General features: G+C 44.1%; 1 protein-coding gene across 4 annotated transcripts in view; it reads right to left on the minus strand.

Annotated features, from left to right (window-relative positions):
• SEC23B (SEC23 homolog B, COPII component) overlaps positions 1 to 20,831 on the minus strand; it is a 52,971-nt gene that overhangs the window by 26,462 nt on the left and 5,678 nt on the right. For all 4 annotated transcript variants that reach the window (XM_017863712.1, XM_017863714.1, XM_017863711.1 and 1 more), the window contains 9 exons: positions 17,386 to 17,472; positions 15,008 to 15,244; positions 14,629 to 14,714; positions 13,709 to 13,853; positions 13,114 to 13,272; positions 11,706 to 11,821; positions 8,517 to 8,640; positions 6,250 to 6,330; positions 2,896 to 2,985 (listed from right to left, as the gene is read on the minus strand). In XM_017863712.1, the coding sequence (XP_017719201.1) occupies positions 2,896 to 2,985; positions 6,250 to 6,330; positions 8,517 to 8,640; positions 11,706 to 11,821; positions 13,114 to 13,272; positions 13,709 to 13,853; positions 14,629 to 14,714; positions 15,008 to 15,244; positions 17,386 to 17,472 (1,125 nt within the window). The remainder of the gene's footprint in view (positions 1 to 2,895; positions 2,986 to 6,249; positions 6,331 to 8,516; positions 8,641 to 11,705; positions 11,822 to 13,113; positions 13,273 to 13,708; positions 13,854 to 14,628; positions 14,715 to 15,007; positions 15,245 to 17,385; positions 17,473 to 20,831) is intronic.

The raw sequence follows: 20,831 nt of genomic DNA on the forward strand, positions 1-20,831 counted from the left end.
AAAAAAAAAAAAAAAAAAAAAAAAAAAGTGGATCCTGGCCAGGTGTGGTGGCTCACACCTGTAATCCCAGCACTTTGAGAGACTGAGGTGGGAGGATCACTTGAGCCCAGGAGTTCGAGACCAGTCTGGGCAACAGAGAGAGACCCCATCTCTTTTTTTTTTTTTTTTTTGAGACGGCGTCTCACTCTGTTGCCCAGGCTGGAGTACAGTGGCGCAATCTTGGCTCACAGCAAGCTCCGCCTCCTGGGTTCACACCATTCTCCTGCCTCAGCCTCCCAAGTGGCTGGGACTACAGGCACCCGCCACCATGCCTGGCTAATTTTGCTTTGTATTTTTAGTAGAGATGGGGTTTCACTGTGTTAGCCAGGATGGTCTCGATCTTCTGACCTCATGATCTGCCCGCCTTCGCCTCCCAACGTGTTGAGATTACAGGCATGAGCCACCGCACCCAGCCTTTTTTTTTTAGACAGAATCTCCCTCTGTCTCCCAGGCTGGAGTGCAGTGGCACAATCTTGGCTCACTGCAACCTCCACCTCTCGAGTTAAGCAATTCTCCTGTCTCAGCCTCCTGAGTAGCTGGGATTACAGGTGTGCGCCACCATGCCCAGCTAATTTTTCTCGTATTTTTAGTAGAGACAGGGTTTCACCATTGTTGTTTAGGCTGGTCTAGAATTCCTGACTTCATGATCCGCCCGCCTCAGCCTCCCAAAGTGCTGGGATTACAGGCCTGAGCCACCACGCCTGGCCTATTTTTTTTATTAAAAAGATAAAAGAAGTGGATCCTGAAGATGGGCCTGAATTGCTACAATTTCATGATAAAATTTTAACAGATTCAGAGTTGTTTCTTATGGATAAGCAAAGAAAGTGGTTTGTTGAGATGTAATCTACTCCTCATGAAGATGCTGTGACATTGTTGAGATGACAAGAAAAGACTTACAATATTAGATACATTTAGTTGATAAAGCAGCAGCAAGGTTTAAGAGCATTGATTACATTTTTGAAAGAAGTTCTACTGTGGGTAAAAACTATCAAACAACACTGCATGCTACAAAGAAATCTTTCCTGGAAGAGTCTACCAAAAATTTCATTGTTGCCTTATTTTAAGAAATTCCCAGGCCGGGCACAGTGGCTCACACCTGTAATTCCAACACTTTGGGAGGCTGAGGCAAGTGGATCACTTGAGGTCAGGAGTTCAAGACCAGCCTGGCCAATGTGGCAAAACCCTGTCTCTACTAAAAATACAAAAACTAGCCAGGCATGGTGGCAGACACCTGTAATCCTAGCTACTCGGGAGGCCGGGGTGGGAGAATGGCTTGAACCTGGGAGGTGGAGGTTGCAGTGAGCCAGGATCACACCACTGCACTCCAGCCTGGGTGATAGAACAAGACTTCGTCTTAATTAAAAAAAAAAAAAAGAAGAAAAGAAACTGCCACAGCCACTCACCCTACAGAACTACCAACGTGATCAGTCAGCAGCCAACAACATCAATGTAAAACCTTCCACCAGCAAAAGATTATGACTCGCTGAAGGATCAGATGATCATTAACGTTTTTTAGCAATACAGTTGACCCTTGAGCAACACAGGTTTGAACTGTATGGGTCCACTTGCATGTGGATTTTCTTCTGCCTCTGCCACCTGAGACTACAAGACCAAGCCCTCCTCTTCCTCCTCCTCTTCAGCCTACTGAACATGAAGACGAGTATGAAGACTTCGCGACGTCCATGTCCACTTAACAAACAGTAAATGCATTTTCCCTCCCTTATGATTTTTTGAATAACATTCTCTTTTCTCTAGCTTACTTTATCGTAAGAATATAGGATATAATATATATTACTTACAAAATATGTGTTAATCAATGGTTATCGGTCAGGTTTCCAGTCAACAGTGGACTACCAGTAGTTAAGTTTTGGGGGAGTTACGTTTGTATGTGGATTTTTAACTGTGCAGTGTCGGCACCCCAACACTACTCAAGGGTCAACTGTAAAGTAGTTTTTTAATTAAAGAACGAACAGGCCGGGCGTGATGGCTCACGCCTGTAATCCCAGCACTTTGGGAGGCCGAGGCGGGCGGATCACGAGGTCAGGAGATTGAGACCATCCTGGCTAACATTGTGAAACCCCGTCTCTACTAAAAATACAAAAAAAATTAGCCAGGCGTGGTGGCGGGCACCTGTAGTCCCAGCTACTCGGGAGGCTGAGGCAGGAGAATGGAGTGAACCTGGCAGGCGGAGCTTGCAGTGAGCTGAGATGCACCACTGCACTCCAGCCTGGGAAACAGAGCGAGACTCCGTCTCAAAAAAAAAGAAAAGCAGAATGAAAAATGTTTTCAAAGACATAACACTATTTAACACTTAACACACTATAGTGTAAACATTACTTTTATATGCAGTAGGAAACAAAAATATTCACGTGACTTGCTTTATTGCAATATTCACTTTATTGTGGTAGTGTGGAATTGAACCCACAATATTTCCAAGGTATGCCAGTACAGTAAAATGTTAATTACAGAATCAAGTTGATGGGTGCACCTAGGTACTACGTGTTCACTATACATTTCTTTCAATTTTTCTGTATGTTTGGCATTTTTCATAATAAAATATTAGAGAAAGAATCAATGTACTCAAAAATTCACTGACATGATGATGACTAGTAAAATCCATTACACTTCTAATGACCTTATCAGTTCAAAATAAAGGGACAAAAGTAATTTGCTGCCTGACTCCGACTAAACCCTTGAAGGAAGAAATAAGAGGAGGTCATGCCAGACTATCATCAGGCCTAATACAATACCCAAGGAATATTGGTTTGTAAAGAAAGTAACCAGAGACCACTGGTTTGAGATAAATCACAGAACAGGACACTAAGACATGAAGACATGTGAAGAAATCCAACTCACCTGATTGACAACTTCAAAATAGATGCCAAATGTAGATGTAGGATCTAGGCCACAGATTTTCCACTGACTCGTGCCACCAACACCAAGTTCCTAGGGGTGGGAAGAGGAATTTAAAAAACAAAACCAGAAAACCATCCCTATGGTTAATCGCTAATGAAAAGTACTGACTGAGTAGGGCAGGCTACTTAGAGTATCTTCTTTTAGGACAACATTTAAGTTGAAATGAAATCTTCTACTGAAAAGAGAACAACTGCAGACCAGATGAAGGCTGAATATTTACATTTATACTTTAAAATTAAGCTTTTTATATTGACATTCTGACTAATTTTTATTATATCACATATACTACACATATATGTTGTTTATATTTATTTATTTTGAGATGGTCTCTCCCTCTGTTGCCCAGACTGGAGTGCCGTAATACAATCACAGCTCACTGTAGCCTCGACCTCCTGGGTTCAAGCAATCCTCCTGCCTCAGCCTCCCAAAGTGTTGGGATTACAGGTGTGACCCATCGTTCCGGGTTTACACATACATTGTGTGTGTGTGTGTGTGTGTGTGTGTGTGTGTGTGTTGGGGGGGGTGTCTCCGCATGATACATAACACTGAAATCCACAAATAATCAAGTCAGACTCTTAAGAAAGACTCTTAAAGTGAAATCACACAGCAGCTCTAAGGTGGAGAGCGGAGAGGGTGCGCTCTGTTCTGTCAGTACTTCCTAAGCTAGATAATGAGCTAGATGGATTCACGGGAGTTCACCTTCCTTGTAGTGGCCTTTTCTAAAGGAAGCAGGTGTTTATTATCTGCCGGAAAGTAAAGAGCTGTGCTCAGGAAAAAGGCAAAGAAGTCAAAGGAGCATTCAGGCCTCCCCTTCTTGCCTTGCTAACCCCATTCTAAGCACCAGACCGATGACGGCCCCTCCAGAGCTCCAAAATATCCTTTTCTTACTGATACACAAATTCCTTACTTAAACGTTTGCTCTTTAGATGCCTTTATTGGAGAAACAATAAAGACAATTAGGAAACGACCATTTTATAACCCTCAAAGAAATAAACTGATTTGTGTGAAGATCAATGGATGCTAAAAACCATTAGGCTGTTGGCAAACAAGATTTTCATATTGTGCTACACACTCTCATTCAAAAGACTGCCCGCTCATGGCAAAGGGGGAAAGTCTTCCCTTCCGGTAGAAAGGCAGTGGGGCAGTCACTACCATCACCATGCGATCTAACTCAGCACATCTAACATGGGACAGCAGACACAGTGCCTCTGGAGGTGACACAGCATGAAGTATACACTGCTCAGGAAGAATGTTTGGCAAAAAGGCTTCACCTGAATCTAAACACACCTTTAACCATAGCTCTCACTTTACAAAGGCTATCGTATCAAATGCAATGCTGGTTGGGGGAAAAACAGCTACAAAGGGCATTTGGGGGGAAATTAGGGAAAAAATATGAATTAGATATTAGGAAATTATTATTTTCTTTTTTTTTATTTTTTTTGAGACGGAGTCTCGTCCCTGTGGCCCCGGCCGGGGCCCAGTGTCCCGCTCTCAGCTCACTGCAAGCTCCGCCTCCCGGGTTTAGGCCATTCTCCTGCCTCAGCCTCCCGAGTAGCTGGGACTACAGGCGCCCGCCACCTCGCCCGGCTAGTTTTTTTTGTATTTTTTAGTAGAGATGGGGTTTCACCGTGTTAGCCAGGATGGTCTCGATCTCCTGACCTCGTGATCCGCCCGTCTCGGCCTCCCAAAGTGCTGGGATTACAGGCTTGAGCCACCGCGCCCGGCCGGAAATTATTATTTTCTTAAGTTTGATAATGACATCGTGGTAGGAGAACATCCTTGTTTTTAGAAGATGCATACTGAAGTGCTTAAGGACTGTCATGATATCTGCAAATTATTTTCAAAGGTCAGCAAAAAAAAAGTTGATAAGTCAAATGTGGCAAATAAATGATAATCAGATAAAGCAAATGTGGCAAACAAGACAATAGAGCAATTATGGCAAAATGTTAACCATCAATGACTAAATGGTAGGTATACAGAAATTCATCATACTCTTCTTCAAACTTCTCAGTATGTCTGAAAATTGTATTTTCCTATTCTCTGCATCCTCATTCCCCAAACAAAACTTTCATGGCTGAATTCTACTAGAAAAATTAATTAGCTTGTACTAATTCATAAAAATGCCTTCTGAAACTATTTCAGGAAGCCTTCAGCAGGCAGATTTTAAGTCCATGAAAAATATTTTATAACAAGGCAGTCTTCCAAAGCCTTGCCAGGAAATAGGGGTACAAGCCCCCTAGTACTCTGGGAGTAACGAATGACTCATCAGATGGGCTTTAGGGCAGCAATCTGCCTCACTCAGAAGACTACAGGAATATGCTCTCAAATCGCCTTGCCTCTGCCAAGCTCAACAAAAGTTGAATCTCTGTGGTCACTCAGGAATGTTTGTTGCTGACAACATGAAAGAAGACCCACACTTCCAGTGTGCCAGGCACGAACTGCTTCATCTGAACCAACTCATTTAAACTTCCTAACAATGATGTAGAGTAGGCACTGTTATTATCCCCATTTGCCACATATGGATACTGAATCACACAGCAAATAAGTCCTTTGCTTGGGCCAGGTGTGGGGTGTAAACCTGCACCCTGGATCCACATCTGGTTCTATGGTCTACCCTCCCACCGACGATGACAGTGAGGGAAGAACATGACTGTGTAACCCCAGCCCAGGACCACCCTAGAGAGGCCTTGCCAAACCAAATGGTTTGCTTCCTAGAAGTAAAGTATAATCAGAGGAAGTGGACAATAAGCAAAGTCGCTCATCCCAAAAGATAACTGAACTGTTCTCAAAATCTATTACAAGAGAAAACAGATGTCTGCACACACAGCAGTGTCACCCACTTCCACACCAACTCATGGTGGTCTCTGTTATAAAAGGCTTGTTATTAGCTGAGTGAGACAAAGGTATCACCTCTAAGGGCAATGAGTAATAGGCTTACTCTGGAAGGACTGTGCTGAATGTTTGCCTTGTGCTGAACAGCATGGCAAGGCATGGCTTTGGCACAATGACCATGGGCAGTGGAGTCACGGACACTTGGGCTCTAGCTCCTGCATGTCAGTTCTGACCCTGAGCAAGATACTGAACGTTTCTGAGCCTCAGTTTCCTTCTCTCTAACCCTTTAGATGAACAGATGGAATAACACCACCTCTCCGAGTAAAGTCATCAATGAGGGTTAGCCCTTCTGTCACTGCAGACACATCCGACAGGTGACACATGTGAGATCACCATGCTCTGACACTTCTGACGGGTTAAATCCAGGGCAGGAGGTGAGGGTGATGGAGCTGTTTTCCTTACATTTTCTGACACACACGGTCCTTTCACATTCAGAGATACGCATGGACCAATGGCTCCTGCAATCTTCAGTTCCCGAGAGGTCTATAACAAATACATGATAGTGTAAAGTTAAAGATCACTTCAATCCACCCTGCTCTCATCATGGCCACAATGAAAGCTTAGGAAAAATATAACACTACTATTCTGCCAAGAGAAAACCCCACATGGATCATAACTGCTTAGACCTACAAATTTCTCCTCAGCCACTGAGATTAGAACTTGAATAAAATCCGCCCTTAGAAACACGTGAAACATGAGCATTTTCAACTCTCACAACTTACTTTTTAAACTTTGAAATTACTGTACATGTAGATAACAATTCTAACAATACTACATTCTTTTCCAATCCCTTGTATGAATATATTCACATTCATGTATATCCATAATTATTTGCGTATTCCTAATCAAAGAACATACTATTTTGTGTTGCTTTAAAATACTTAATATCATGAACTCCATATAAGGACCAAGGCCAACATACTTAGATTTTTAAAATGTGGAATTCCAATTTCAAAAGTCCATCTCTTAGGCCCGGGCGCGGTGGCTCAAGCCTGAATCCAGCAAACTTTGGGAGGGCCGGACCGGGCGGATCACGAGTGTCAGGAAGATCCGAGACCATCCTGGCTTAACACGGTGAAACCCTGTCTCTACTAAAAATACAAAGTAGCCGGGCGAGGTGGCGGGCGCCTGTAGTACCCAGCTACTCGGGAGGCTGAGGCAAGGAGAATGGCGTAAACCCGGGAGGCGGAGCTTGCAGTGAGCTGAGATCTGGCCACTGCAACTCCAGTCCGGGCGACAGAGCGAGACTCCGCCTCAAAAAAAAAAAAAAAGTCCATCTTTAAAACAAAACCCTCAAACATTTAAGATTATGGTTTAAAGTTTAACCTAGATGATTTAATAATTATCTCTAATTCTCCAAGTAATAATTCCAATTATATCTTCTAATGACGGCCCCCTAGCTGCCCACCAACCTGTGACTCTGCTGCCCAGGCTCAGTGCAGTGGCATGATCATAGCTCACTGCAGCCTCAAACTCCTGGGCACATGTGATTTTCCCACCTCAGCCTCCTGAGTAGCTGGAACCACAGGTGTGCACCACCGCATGTGGTTAATTTTTTTTTTTTTTTCAATCATTTGTAGAGACAGGGTCTTTCTATGTTGCCCAGGCTGGTCTGTAATTCCAGAGCTCATGCAGTCACCCCACCTTGGCCTCCCAAAGTGCTGGAATTACAGACATGAGCCACCGACATGAGGCCTAACACCCTCTTTTAATGTTTTCTCAATGAGTTAGAATCAGCTGTATCAGGGCCAGGAGTCCCTACGTGGGGGGAAAAAAAAAATCTCGCTATGTTGTCTTTTTTTTTTTTCTGAGACAAAGTTTCACTCTTGTTGTCCAGGTTGGAGTGCAATGGCACGATCTTGGCTCACTGTAATCTCTGCCTCCTGCATAAGAGCAATTCTCCTGCCTCAGCCTCCCAAGTAGCTGGGACTACAGGCACGCACCACCACGCCGACTAGTTTTGTATTTTTAGTAGAGATGGGGTTTCTCCCTGTTGGTCAGACTGGTCTTGAACTCCCAACCTCAGGTGATCCGCCCGCCTCAGCCTCCCAAAGTGCTGTGATTACAGGCATGAGCCACTGTGCCCAGCCCAATGCTGTCTATTTTAGGGCACTCTGGCTATTCTTCAGGAAGGCATTAAACATAACCACGGCTCTGTGCAACGCAGTGAGCCATGCTGATGGCTGGGTGGATGCAGACCACTGTGTGGCTGCCCTGTCCTCAGGCCACAGTCCTGCTCATAACACCCACCCTACTTCCTCTTCTATCTCCTACTGCCTTGAAGCAGGGTGGAGCAGAGCCTGCAGGGGAACCAGGCAGCTCGTTACTTAGAACATAAATAAATATATAGGTCATACTCAAGAAGAAAAGTGATAAAGTGAATGACATGCTTTGTAACAGCCATTTGGTTGAGATCCTCTTAATTGGCTTTTACACACCCGTGTCCAGCAGGTGGGGGTTGCCAGAAGTCTGGATATTGATTGAAAATGTAAGAACACTATAATTCCATTGAAGTTTTAAAAGGATGGCCAGGTACAGTGGCTCATGCCTGTAATCCCAGCACTTTGGGACACTGAGGCAGGAAAATTGCCTGAAGCCAGGAGTTTGAGACCAGCCTGGGCAGTACAGTGAGTCTACATCAAAAAAAAAAAAAAAAAAGTCTACTGTACCTTTACGTCCAAAGTAGCACCAAATGCCATTCGGAAATCTCCATTAAAATCTTTAGTAAAGATTCTTTGGAATGTCTGCTTGAAGAGAGAAGTGTTGAAAGAATCTCCCATTACCATGTAGCCTCTAGGTAAAAAGAAAAAAATCAAGTGAACATTAGGAAGATTGAAAGCCATTCAGATGCTCCCTCAGTATTTACAAAAATAATTTAAAGAAAAAAAGAAACCAGGTCCCCAAAGGTGCTACTGATTCATTTAAATATAAAAAACAGGCCAGGCACAGTGGCTCACGCCTGTAATCCCAGCACTTTGGAAGGCCGAGGAGGGCGGATCACTTGCGGTCAGGAGTTCAAGACCAGCCTAGCCAACATCGTGAAACCCCATCTCTACTAAAAACACAAAAATCAGTAGCCATAATCCCAGCTACGCAGGAGGCTGAGGCAGGAGAATCACTTGAACCCAGGAGGCAGCGGTTGCAGTGAGCCAAGATCGCACCACTGCACTCCAGCCTGGGTGACAGAGCAAGACTGCTTCTTAAAAAAATAATAATAATAAATAAGTAAATAAATAATAAAATAAAATAAATTAAAAAAATAAAAACAGCATGTTCAATACATACTTAGGAAAGAAACTACTTCCAAACATTAAACAGAATAAGAACAAGTCTAATTCCTCTCACAGTTCTTTGGTATGGGAAAATGCCCAGGCCTGTGGGAAATCCTTTTCAGGTTAATTTACTGCCTAAAAACACTGAATTCTTGACTTGCAAGAATTATTTTTTCCAACTCATGAGTATTAACACTAATCCCTTACTGAAGTTAGAGGAAAACATTGTGCAAAATGTCAGCATTTCATGCATTTGGACAGAGAAGCACAGCTTGATGCAAGTTATGCCTCCAAACGTCATTCATAAAACAAGATCTCAGAAGCTGGAAGAACACAAGAAAGATCATCTGGCCCGGCCATCTCAGAGTGTCTGAACCTCTAGTGAGGAGTCAGCTATTTGGCACCAAATATCTACCTCTTCCTTAGTTTCCTGGAACAATGACATTTTCCAGCCTGCCTTGCCTGTGGTCATGTGCCTCTGTTGGCATGTGAGTTCTGCCTGTTACTGTGTCCTTTACGTGTGGAGTGTGTTCCTCCAGGAAGAGCAATCCTTCTCTGACCTTTCCTCCTTCCTGCTGCTGTAAATGGCTAGAGCTCCAGCAACTGTCTTGAGCCACTGATGGCATATGAATGCGGCAAAGCAGCTGAGTAGGAGCCTCAGTCCCTAATGACGATGAAAGCAACATACTAGCCCTGGGCTGCCCACCTCCAGAGAAATAAACTTATTTTGGGTTTTCTGTGACATTCACACAATTCTAATACTAACTCTCAACCAACCCCTCTACAAAATACCTGCCAAGTTACATCCAGACTAGGCTTGAACTCCTCCAGCATCGGGAGCTTCCTCCCTGAGCTGTCCATTCTGTGTTTGAACAGCTCTGTTAAGAAAGGCCCTTCTTGATATTGAGTGAAATTTCATTTGCCAGCAGCTTCCACCCACTGGTTTGGTTCTAGTTCCACCCTTTGGTCACATACAGAACAAATCAGATTCCTTCACAGGAAAGTCCCTCAACTGTTGAATACAGTTCTCACACCCCACGTGTCTTCAGCTTAATCTTTTCCAGCTCCTTCAATCATTCCTCACATGACAGTTTCCAGGACTCTCCACCACTGCTCTTCTTTGAACATCTCCAGTTCATCTCCTATCGCCCCTTGAAATTGCAATGCTCAGAAAAGAAAACAATATATTTGGATAAGGTGTGACTAGCACCAAAGAAACCAAGAATATGGTCTTCCCTGAAGATAATCTCCTCCTATAGGGCAGCCTAGGATCACCTTGCCTTTGCTGGAAGTCATCCCACACTGTTGGCTCACCTTGAGCTGTACTAACACATGTGTGCACCAGATAGTAATTCTTCACAGAAAAAGTTCACACAAACTCTAGTACACAATCTAAGGATGTTCACAAATACACTAAAGCTTTTCTATGGACATTCTGAGTCAGAACTCCTGGAAGGCCCTGGTTCCAGGAGTTCATACTATTAAATGTGGATTACTGAGATAGCTATATCACTATCATTTGGGACCCTAACACCTAACTCATCTGCTGCGCTCCAGGACAACTCCAGTTGATTCTGGTTCTACCTTCTATTCCCTTTACTCACTGGGGACCAGCAGCATCACCTGGGAGCTTGTTAGAAATGCAGAATCTCAGGCCCTTTCCACAGCTCTATGATGCTTCTCAAACTTCTGTGCATGCAAATCACCTGGGATATTGTTCAAATGCAGGTTCTGATTCAGGTCTAGAGTAAGGCTCAAGATGCTGCATGGTTCTCAAACTCGGCTCTATGTTAGAATCATGGGAGAAACTTTCAAAATGCTGATGCCCAGGCTATACCTCATGCTAACTAAATCAGAATCTCTGAAGACAAGACCTAAAGAAAGAGTAGTTTTTAAAGCTTCCCTGAAGATAACAATAAGTAGCCAGCTTCAGACCAGTGCTCATCAGTGGTTCCTACACTTTCATGTGCCCCAGAATCTCCTAGAGAGCTGTATTCCTGGGGTTTCCGGTTCAGGAGGTCCGGGTATGGCCTAGAAATATACAATTCCAATCAGTTCCCAGGAGCCCCTAAGGCTGCAGGTCTGGACACCACCACATGTTGAGAACTACTGCTCCACACTCTGGCCTGTGAATTTAATACTGAATTAGGCTCTGCATCAGTACAGCCTCTAGGTTGAGTGCACTTGGAATTAGCTACAAAGTATGGCCACTTAGCCAGGTCAAGTTTCTCCTAATTGCTTCAGCATTCAGATCCTGTTTTCCTCACTTCTCAAAAGGAAGTGCCCTGCTGAGGGCCAGATAGTCCATACTGCTTGCTTTCCTGGCCTGGTCTCTGTAAAAGTGTTAACAACTCTAAGGAAGAAATGAAGTTACTCTGAAATGACTTGTTTGTAGTGAATCCTTAAGCCCTCCTACTAATCACTGCTTCCTTCTCCAAGGAGCCCTCCCCAGTCACTGAAACCACAGCCCAGAGCTACCTGAAAGCTTCTCTAAGTTGGCCATGCCCATTCCTATGGCTCCATCACTGATTTCTCTTTCCTTAAAATAACACTCTTACTCTGCCCAGGTTTTTGCTGTCAACATACCCAGTAAGATTTGCACAACATTTCATCTCCAAAAGTCCAGTTTGATCAAGGGCACAAGCATAAATATCAATGCAGTGACCATTTGCAGCTGTTCGATTAGCAAGCATCTCATAGTGCTGTGAAGAGAGGAAAGCTATCATTAGGAAACAGTGACATTATTCCCAAGGTATACCTGAATACACCAAAGGAGGTAATCAAATATAAAAATACGTAAATCAGGCCGGGCGCGGTGGCGTCAAGCCCTGTAATCCCAGCACTTTGGGGAGGCCGAGACGGCGGGATCCGGAGGTCAGGGGATCGAGACCATCTGGCTAACACAGTGGGAAAACCCCGTCTCTACTAAAAATCAAAAACTAGGCCGGCGAGGTGGCAGGGCGGCTTGTAGACCCAGGCTACTCGGGAGGGCCTGAGGCAGGGAGATGGCATTAAACCCGGGAGGTGGAGCTTGCAGTTGAGGCTGAGATCCCGGGGGGGGCCACTGCACTCCAGCCTGGCGACAGGAAGCGAGGACTCCCGTCTCAAAAAAAAAAAAAAAAAAAAAAATACGTAATATCATTTTCTTTTCTCTTTTGTGACAGAGTCTCTCTCTGTTGCCCAGGCTGGAGTGCAGTGGTGAGATCTCCACCTCATGGGTTCAAGTGATCCTCCTGCCTCAGCCTCCCAAGTAGCTGGGATTAAGAGCATGCGCCACCATCCCCAGCAAATTTTCATAATTTTATTTTTATTAGTGTATTTTTTGAGACAGAGTCTCACTCCATCACCCAGGCTGGAGTACAGTGGCGCGATCTCAGCTCTTTGCAACCTCTGCCTCCCAGGTTCAATGGATTCTCGTGCCTCAGCCTCCTGAGTAGCTGAAATTACAGGCACATGCCACCACACCCAGCTAATTTTTGTATTTTTAGTACAGACGGGGGTTTCGCCATGTTGGCAAGACTGGTCTCAAACTCCTGACCTCAAGTGATCCGCCCGCCTTGGCATCCCAAAGTGCTGGGACTACAGGCATGAGCCACCACGCCTGGTTTAATTTTTGTATTTTTAGTAGAGACATGGTTTCACCATGTTGGTTAGGCTGGTCTTGAACTCCTGACCTGAAGTGATCCACTCCCCTTCCAAAGTGCTGGGATTACAGCTGTGAGCCACCAGGCCCAGCCTGGAAATCATTTTCAAAAATATCTGAATAAAATAAAAATATAGTTTTCAATCTCAAAACTCTTTGAGTAGTTTTAAGACTACTCACTTTAATTAAGGTCTGAAAGTAGGAGCCGTAATTTAATAGCAGCTAGGATCAGAAAACTGTCTCTGAAACAGCGTCTTGCTGACCATGACACATGACAGCAAAGTAGTTGTCACTCCAGAGCAGCCCAAACCTGACAATGGGCTTTCAGAACCCGTACCCAAGAGCACCTACCTTGGTTGCCTTTTTCATGAATCGTGCATTATCTTTCTCAATATCATGCCAAGAACGAATAGGAATCTTTAATTCATCTCCAACCACCATGCCAGGCCCTTGGGTAGGGGGACCTCCAGTAAACAGCATGATCCTCGCTCCCGTGTTTGGAAAAGTGCCCTAAAATCGCGAATGGCAGCATGTTAGAAGTATACAGCCCCACCTCTGAGTATGGTTTCAATTTCCCAATAGAAATACTCCGAAGATGCATTCTCTCCAGCTCTTCTAAAAAGTGTTGATACTGCAGAATGATACAGATGATACTGCAGAAAAGCAGCACTTACCTTCTTCCAACCTGATGGGTTTGCACAACTTTTATTAATTCCCTGAGTGCTCCCCATTGCTCTAATTCTCAGTTTTTCATGAAAACTTTTGGCATTTTCAAAATGTTAAGGGGCTCCCTCAACGTGAATGATAATGATGCCTGAAATGCTTTCTGATACATTAACACACATGGTTGACTTAGATCACAAGTGATTTTCAAACAAAGCCAACAAATATATTTTCTGAGAGCAAGTTTGTATGATCTGAGAGGTCCTGGTAAATTCCAAATTACCTCCAGCAAGCCAACAGCAATGGACAAAGCAACACCAGTGGATCGCAAAGGTCTCTTCCCCTGAGTTACTGGCCATGGGTCCCTCTGTAGCTCCCCAAGAAGATCAGTGAGGTTCATATCAATCTTGTGAACAGGCTGCAGAAATCTGCAAGATTTTGAACAGACACATCAACCCAGATTAAATAAAGTACTATGGTCTTCAACACTAGATGCCACACAATTATTGCTCTCCAAGATAATTATTCGGAGTAGTAAATGACTGGTAATTTTTTTCTTCAGAGCTATCTCTCTACTAACACAAAACAATTTAAAGGAGTTTTGAGGGATATAAAGCCCCATACTTAGCAATTTAATTATGTTGCATGGAAAAAAAAATTGTCTTGAAAAGGAGCAATTCAGTTTAATTAATTTTTAGGCAGCAAAGAAATCCTAAGGACGTGCCTAACACAAGTTCAGTCTATGTGAGGTCCATTTCCATGGACCATCGTCATCATTCCTCATCGTTCTAATCTGTGCTTCTCTTAAGCCTTGAGAGTAAGAGGTTGTCTTCAGCATGTCGGGCAATGCATTTTATCGAGCTTGTTAGCCCAGTCTAGGGCAGCCCCAGGCACCCAATGGGCTGAGTGAAGTGAATACCCGGTCTTAAGTATGTTTGAGGACACATGAAAGAAGGCTTTTCAGTTTTCCAGTTTTACTTAAGCATCAAAAAGGACATCAGATGTGGAATGTCTAAGCACAGCAATTGAGCACAGTGGCCTCAAAACCTTTTTGACAAAACACTGAATACGGATTAGGCTTCATCATTTATCTTTTTCTCTCATAATAAGAAAATAAAAGTTCTAATATTTTTCTTTCCTTACTTGCATGGATCATCTGCCTGTCCATCACAGTACATGTGACACTTCACGTTGGGATCTCACCTGGTTGAAGCAAAAGGGTGCTCCTGCGGTTGCACAGGTCGTGCTTGCTGCATGGGCATGGCTGGCTTGGTCAGGCCCAACATATCCTTAAAAAAAAAAGGCCAAAAAGATTCATTTCCAATGACACTAAAAGTGAATGACTAATTTTTAAGAAACGTCCTCAACTGAGTGTGGTGGCACGTGCCTCTAGTCCCACCTACTCAGGAGGCTGAGGTGGGCCAATGGCTTGAGCCCAGGAATTCAAGGCTACAGTGAGCCATGATCACACCACTGAACTCCAGCCTGAGCTACAGGCTCTTTTAAAGAGACCCTAGTCTCTTTAAAAGAAAAGGAAAGAAAAAAGTCCTTGTTCCCGCTCCTGTAAAAGTAAGGTACAAACCTGTATTTGCTTTGCAGTTAAATCCTTGGTCCCTCGGAAGACATAACTTTTGGAGATTCCTTCACAGCTTAGTTCATGAACCTGCACCATCCTTCCAAATGTGATCAGACCCACCAGAGCATTTGGAGGAAGAAGACTCAGGGACATCTGCAGGGACTCTTTGAGTGCTTGAAGGTCATCTTCCTCCAGGCATGTGTCAACCACATAGAGAAAGATCAGAGGGGACTGAGCACCTCGCTTTGGGCAAAGAAAAACAGCATAATGATCAATATACAAATAGACTTAACCAGCACTTTTTAAGGCAAATTAGGTATGAAAATCGTAAATCTTCATCTATATTTAGTTTTAGGAGATAAGGACATCTACACAAAGCTCTAACTAACTCATTAAATGACTTAGATTCTATTAAATCAAATTAAACAGAAAAACTATTTGTATCCAACAACTTACTCAACATTTTTTCATACTTCCTACATGCCAGACATTGTTCCAGGTCCTGGGACACACAGTGAACAGAAAGAACAAAGATTTCTACTTGCCTCAAGGAGCAAGCTTTCTGGAATGGAGAGGTTAAGGGAGACTGCAAACACCAGGAGGACAGGCAGAGGGCAGAGTCAGCTGTTAAACACAGAAGTCAGGGCAGACTCATTTAGAAAGTAGCATGTGAGCCGGGTTCATGCCTGTAATCCCAGCACTTTGGGAGGCTAAGATGGGAGGATTGCTTAAGCCCAGGAGTTCAAGACCAGCCTGGCGACATGGCAAGACCCTGTCTCTAACAACAAAAAAAAGCATAAAAATTTAAAAGTTAGTTGGGCATGATGGCACATGCCTGTGGTCCCAGCTACTTGGGAGGCGGAGGCAGGAGGATCCCTTGAGCCCAGGAATTTGAGGCTGCAGTAAACTATGGTTGCACCACTACATACCAGCCTGGGCAACAGAGCAAGACCCCATTATAAAAAAAAGAAAAAGAGTGCCAGGTGCAGTGGCTCATGCCTGTAATCCCAGCACTTTGGGAGGCCAAGGTGGGTAGATCACGAGGTCAGGAGTTCAAGACTAGCCTGGCCAACATGGTGAAACCTCGCCTCTACTAAAAATACAAAAATTAGCCAGGCATAGTGGGGCTCACCTTGTAATCCCAGCAATTTGGGAGGCTGAGGCAGGAGAATTGTTTGAACCCAGGAGGCAAAGGTTGCAGTGAGCTGAGATCATGCCACTGCACTCCAGCCTGGGCTACCGCACGAGACTGTCTTAAAAAAAAAAAAAAAGAAAAAAGAAAAAAACGTTTGAGCAAAGCCTGAGGGAGGAGAGGGAAGGAGCACTACAGATACAGGGGAGAGCTCCAGCCTCAGGGAAAAGCTAGAGCAGAGGTCCTCAAGCAGGAGTGTTAGCACATTTGAGGAGAGTCAAGGAGGCCCACTGGGCTGAACAAGGACACTAGCAGATACTGGGGTTGGAGTGGTAACACGCAGGGCTTTGAAAACTGTCTTTTACCCCGGGTAAAGGAAAGCCATTTTCACCACTGAGGTTTTCTGAACAGAGAAGTAACATGATTTGTTTTTAAAAAGTTACTCTGGCTGCTGGGTGAAGAAAAATGTATAAATAGGCAATGGTAACATCAGGGAGAACAATTAGGAGATTCAAGTAAGAAGCAGTGGCTGGCCCAGGGCAGTTGGTAGTAGGGAGGGGGGAGTGGGTGGATTCTGGATAAATTTCTAAGACAGAGCCAATGGGATTTTCCAGTGAATTAGATATGGAACATGAAAGAGAGAGGTCAAGGATAAGTCTAAGGTTTTGAAGCTAAACAACTAGATGATGGGGTACCCATCAACTGAGATGGAGAAGGCTACAGAGGACGGGTTTGGAATTTAGTCAGTTCTAACTTTTTAGTAGCCTTCTATAATATTAGGACTTGAAAACAATGCCAGTAAATGCACACACATCAAACCTAAGGGTTAGGATCCTGCTGTCCTCACAGCTTTAAGTCCTTGGCCAGGTAAGAGACATGGTAGACAAAGGATTTCAAGAGAAATTCAATATTTAACATTGCTCGCCGGGCGCGGTGGCTCAAGCCTGTAATCCCAGCACTTTGGGAGGCCGAGACGGGTGGATCACGAGGGCAGGAGATCGAGACCATCCTGGCTAACACCGTGAAACCCCGTCTCTACTAAAAAATACAAAAAACTAGCCGGGCGAGGTGGCGGGCGCCTATAGTCCCAGCTACTCGGGAGGCTGAGGCAGGAGAATGGCATAAACCTGGGAGGCAGAGCTTGCAGTGAGCTGAGATCCGGCCACTGCACTCCAGCCTGGGTGATAGAGCGAGACTCCGTCTCAAAAAAAAAAAAAAACATTGCTCATTAAACGCACAACAAAGAAATTACCTGTATCATGTACTCAATTGTAGAAAATTGGGGCATCAATTCAGCAGGCTGATTCACCTCAGATATGCCTCCATAAGCTGGAGGAAACTGAAAAGAAGGAAACAATTTTATTAGGGCTGGCATATCTATATTACACTTTTTATTTTCCACGTGTAAAAATGATGATGCCAAGACAAGGGGAACACTTGAGCCCAGGAGCTTGAGCCTAGCTTGGGCAACATTGTGAGACCCTGTCTCTATACAAGAAATAAAATAATTAGTTAGGCATGGTGGCTCGTGCCTGTAGTCCAAGCTACTTGGAAGGCTGAGGTGGAAAGATCACTTGGGCCCAGGAGGTTTAGGCTGCAGTGAGTCATGATTGCACTATTGCACTCCAGCCTAGGAAAGAGAGCGAGACCCTGTCTCAAAAAAGAAGAAAAAAACGGTAATGACCACATATTTATTCTGAAAGCACAAAATACAGGACATGTTACAAAAATATAAAAATCAGCATTTAAAACTTCTAACTCTGCCTTATATTTATGTCACTTTCTATCTTCTTTAAAAAATATTTTTTAGAGCAGTTTTAAGTCATTGTTATAACTTCCAAATGTTTAAAAACACACTTTATGTTGCCCAAGCTGGTCTTGAACTCATGGCTTCAAGTGATTTTCTCGCCTCAGCCTCCCAAAGGGCTGGGATCACAGGCATGAGCCACCATGCCTAGTCAAAAACACACAAATGAAAACCATTTCTTAAGTTTTGCCCTGCAAATTAAAGATTGAGATTTCACCTATTTCATCAATAGTCAATAGTCTAAATAAAGCCAAAGACTTTATTTAGGTTTATTATTTTGGCTATTATCAATAAAGTAATACATATGCAATGTAGAAAAATTGGCAAGTCCAGGAAAATAGAAGCAAACAAGGGAGGAAACCTCCCAAAATCCTATCGCCTAGAGGCAGCTACTGTCAATCTCTTGGCATACTTCCTTCCAGACTTAAGCACAGTTGAGAACATCCCATATATACAGTGTGGAACTTGTTTTATCCAGTCAACATAATGCCACAGGCATTTTCTTTTGTTTTTAAAACTCTCTGCAAATGTTTTAAATTCACAGCTTGTGGGTTGGTTTATAATCCAAATAGTCTTTAGCTTTACATTAAAAACACAAGTTTAGGTCCATCTCCCCAAGTTAAGCAGATGATCACGCCAGGCCAGAGACCTCAGAGTGACCAAATGTAAGTGCTGCTGAGGAGCTGACAGGCAGCTTTAAGGGGCCTCTGGTTGGGAGAGAGGGGTACAACTGGGCATGAGAGCCCCAGCAGGAATCTCAGTCAGAGCCAGCAGAAGACTCTAGCCCCATCCTGGCCATGACTGCCCACTGGCTGCAGCTCCCAGCAGGGTAAAGCTCGATCAATGACTACAGACACACTAGCCACCTTCCAGCAACCTGGAGAGGCCCTATTCACCCACCCAGTCAGCCAGCTGCACAAAAGGGAGCAAAGGAGACCGAGATCACCCTGATCCCTCCATCTCCCAGCTCTATATTCATTTAGAGCTAGAAAACCCCCACACTGTCCAGCTAGGAAGGTTACAAAAGATTATTTCCACTTAGGACACATAGATCTGCAGATCATACTTGTAAACTGGCAGGGGATGATCTCAGGTAAGCATAATAATATCAAATACTTATATGGCACTTAACCATGTGTCAAGCACTGTTCTAAGTCCTTTATACTCACTAACTCAGTTTAATTCTCACAATAATCTCATGAAGTGACTATAGGTATACTATACTATCATCCTAATTTTAAAGACAAGGAAGTGAAGGCACAGGCAGTTAAGTGACCTGCCCAAAGTTACACAGGAAATAAGTGGGAGATCTGAGAGTCAAACCCAGGCAGTCTAGCTATAAATCTCTGGCTCTTTAGCCACTATGCTACCCTGCCTTAGAATTTTTATAATAAATTATATTAAACAGAGACATTAATCCCGAATGTAATAGGGAGCAGATATGCTTTTCAGATTTGTATAACTTCTTTTTTTTTACTTTTTTTGAGACGGAGTCTCGCTCTGTCAGCAGGCCGGAGTGCAGTGGCGTGATCTCGGCTCACTGCAAGTTCTGCCTCTTGGGTTCACGCCATTCTCCTGCCTCAGCCTCCCAAGTAGCTGGGACTACAGGTGCCCGCCAGCATGCCCGGCTAATTTTTTGTATTTTTATTTATTTTTTTATTTTTATTTTATTTTATTTTATTTTTTTTTTGAGGCAGAGTCTCGCTCTGTCACCCAGACTGGAGTGCAGTGGCGCAATCTCGGCTCACTGCAAGCTCCACCTCCCGGGTTCACGCCATTCTCCTGCCTCAAGCCTCCCAAGTAGCTGGGACTACAGGCGCCCGCCACCTCGCCCGGCTAGTTTTTTGTATTTTAGTAGAGACGGGGTTTCACCGTGTTAGCCAGGATGGTCTCGATCTCCTGACCTCGTGATCCGCCCGCCTCGGCCTCCCAAAGTGCTAAGATTACAGGCGTGAGCCACCGCGCCCGGCCAAGATTTGTATATACTTCTGAATCTCTCATTAAGATACATTTTGAATGACATTTGCTTATAGTTTCTGAACCTATAGTCAGTCATCAATTGCACCCTGTTCTCTTCATCACTAGACTTATGTGCTGTATCTGAGAATGAGTAATTGTAATGATAATCAAATATATGAACAAATGCACATGAGGAGCTTAAGATCTGTTAAAACAGTGTACACTACACTAGACACAATTTTTTTCTAACAACTTTATTAAGGTATAGTTTACATAAAATTTAACTCGTTTTAAGTGCACAAGTCAAGGATTTTTAGGAAATGTACAGTTGTGCAATAATTACCACAATCCAGTCTTAGAACACTTCCACTACAGGCGGTTACTTTTTTTTTTTCTTTTTTTGAGACAGAGTCTCACCCGTCGCCAGGCTGGAGTGCAGTGGCGCAATCTTGGCTGACTGCAACCTCCACCTCCCAGGTTCAAGCAATTCTCCTGCCTCAGCCTCCCAAGCAGCTGGGATTACAGGGATGTGCCACCATGCCCAGCTAATTTTCTTTTCTTTTTTTTTTTTAAGACGGAGTCTTGCTCTGTCACCAGGCTGGAGTGCAGCGGATCTCGGCTCACTGCAACCTCTGCCTCCCAGGTTCAAGTGATTCTCCTGCCTCGGCCTCCCGAGTAGCTTGGACTATAGGTGCCCACCATGCCAGGCTAATTTTTGTATTTTTAGTAGAGAGGGGGTTTCACCATGTTGGCCGGGATGGTCTCGATCTCTTGACCTCGTGATCCACCTGCCTCAGCCTCCCAAAATGCTGGGATTACAGGCACGAGACACCGCGCCTGGCCGCACAGTTATTTTTATAGAGAAGTCTCGGCCGGGCGCGGTGGCTCAAGCCTGTAATCCCAGCACTTTGGGAGGCCGAGACGGGCGGATC

The sequence above is a fragment of the Rhinopithecus bieti genome, unplaced genomic scaffold, assembly GCF_001698545.2.
Source record: "Rhinopithecus bieti isolate Rb0 unplaced genomic scaffold, ASM169854v2 scaffold_72481, whole genome shotgun sequence".
NCBI classification, from domain to species: Eukaryota; Metazoa; Chordata; class Mammalia; order Primates; family Cercopithecidae; genus Rhinopithecus; species Rhinopithecus bieti.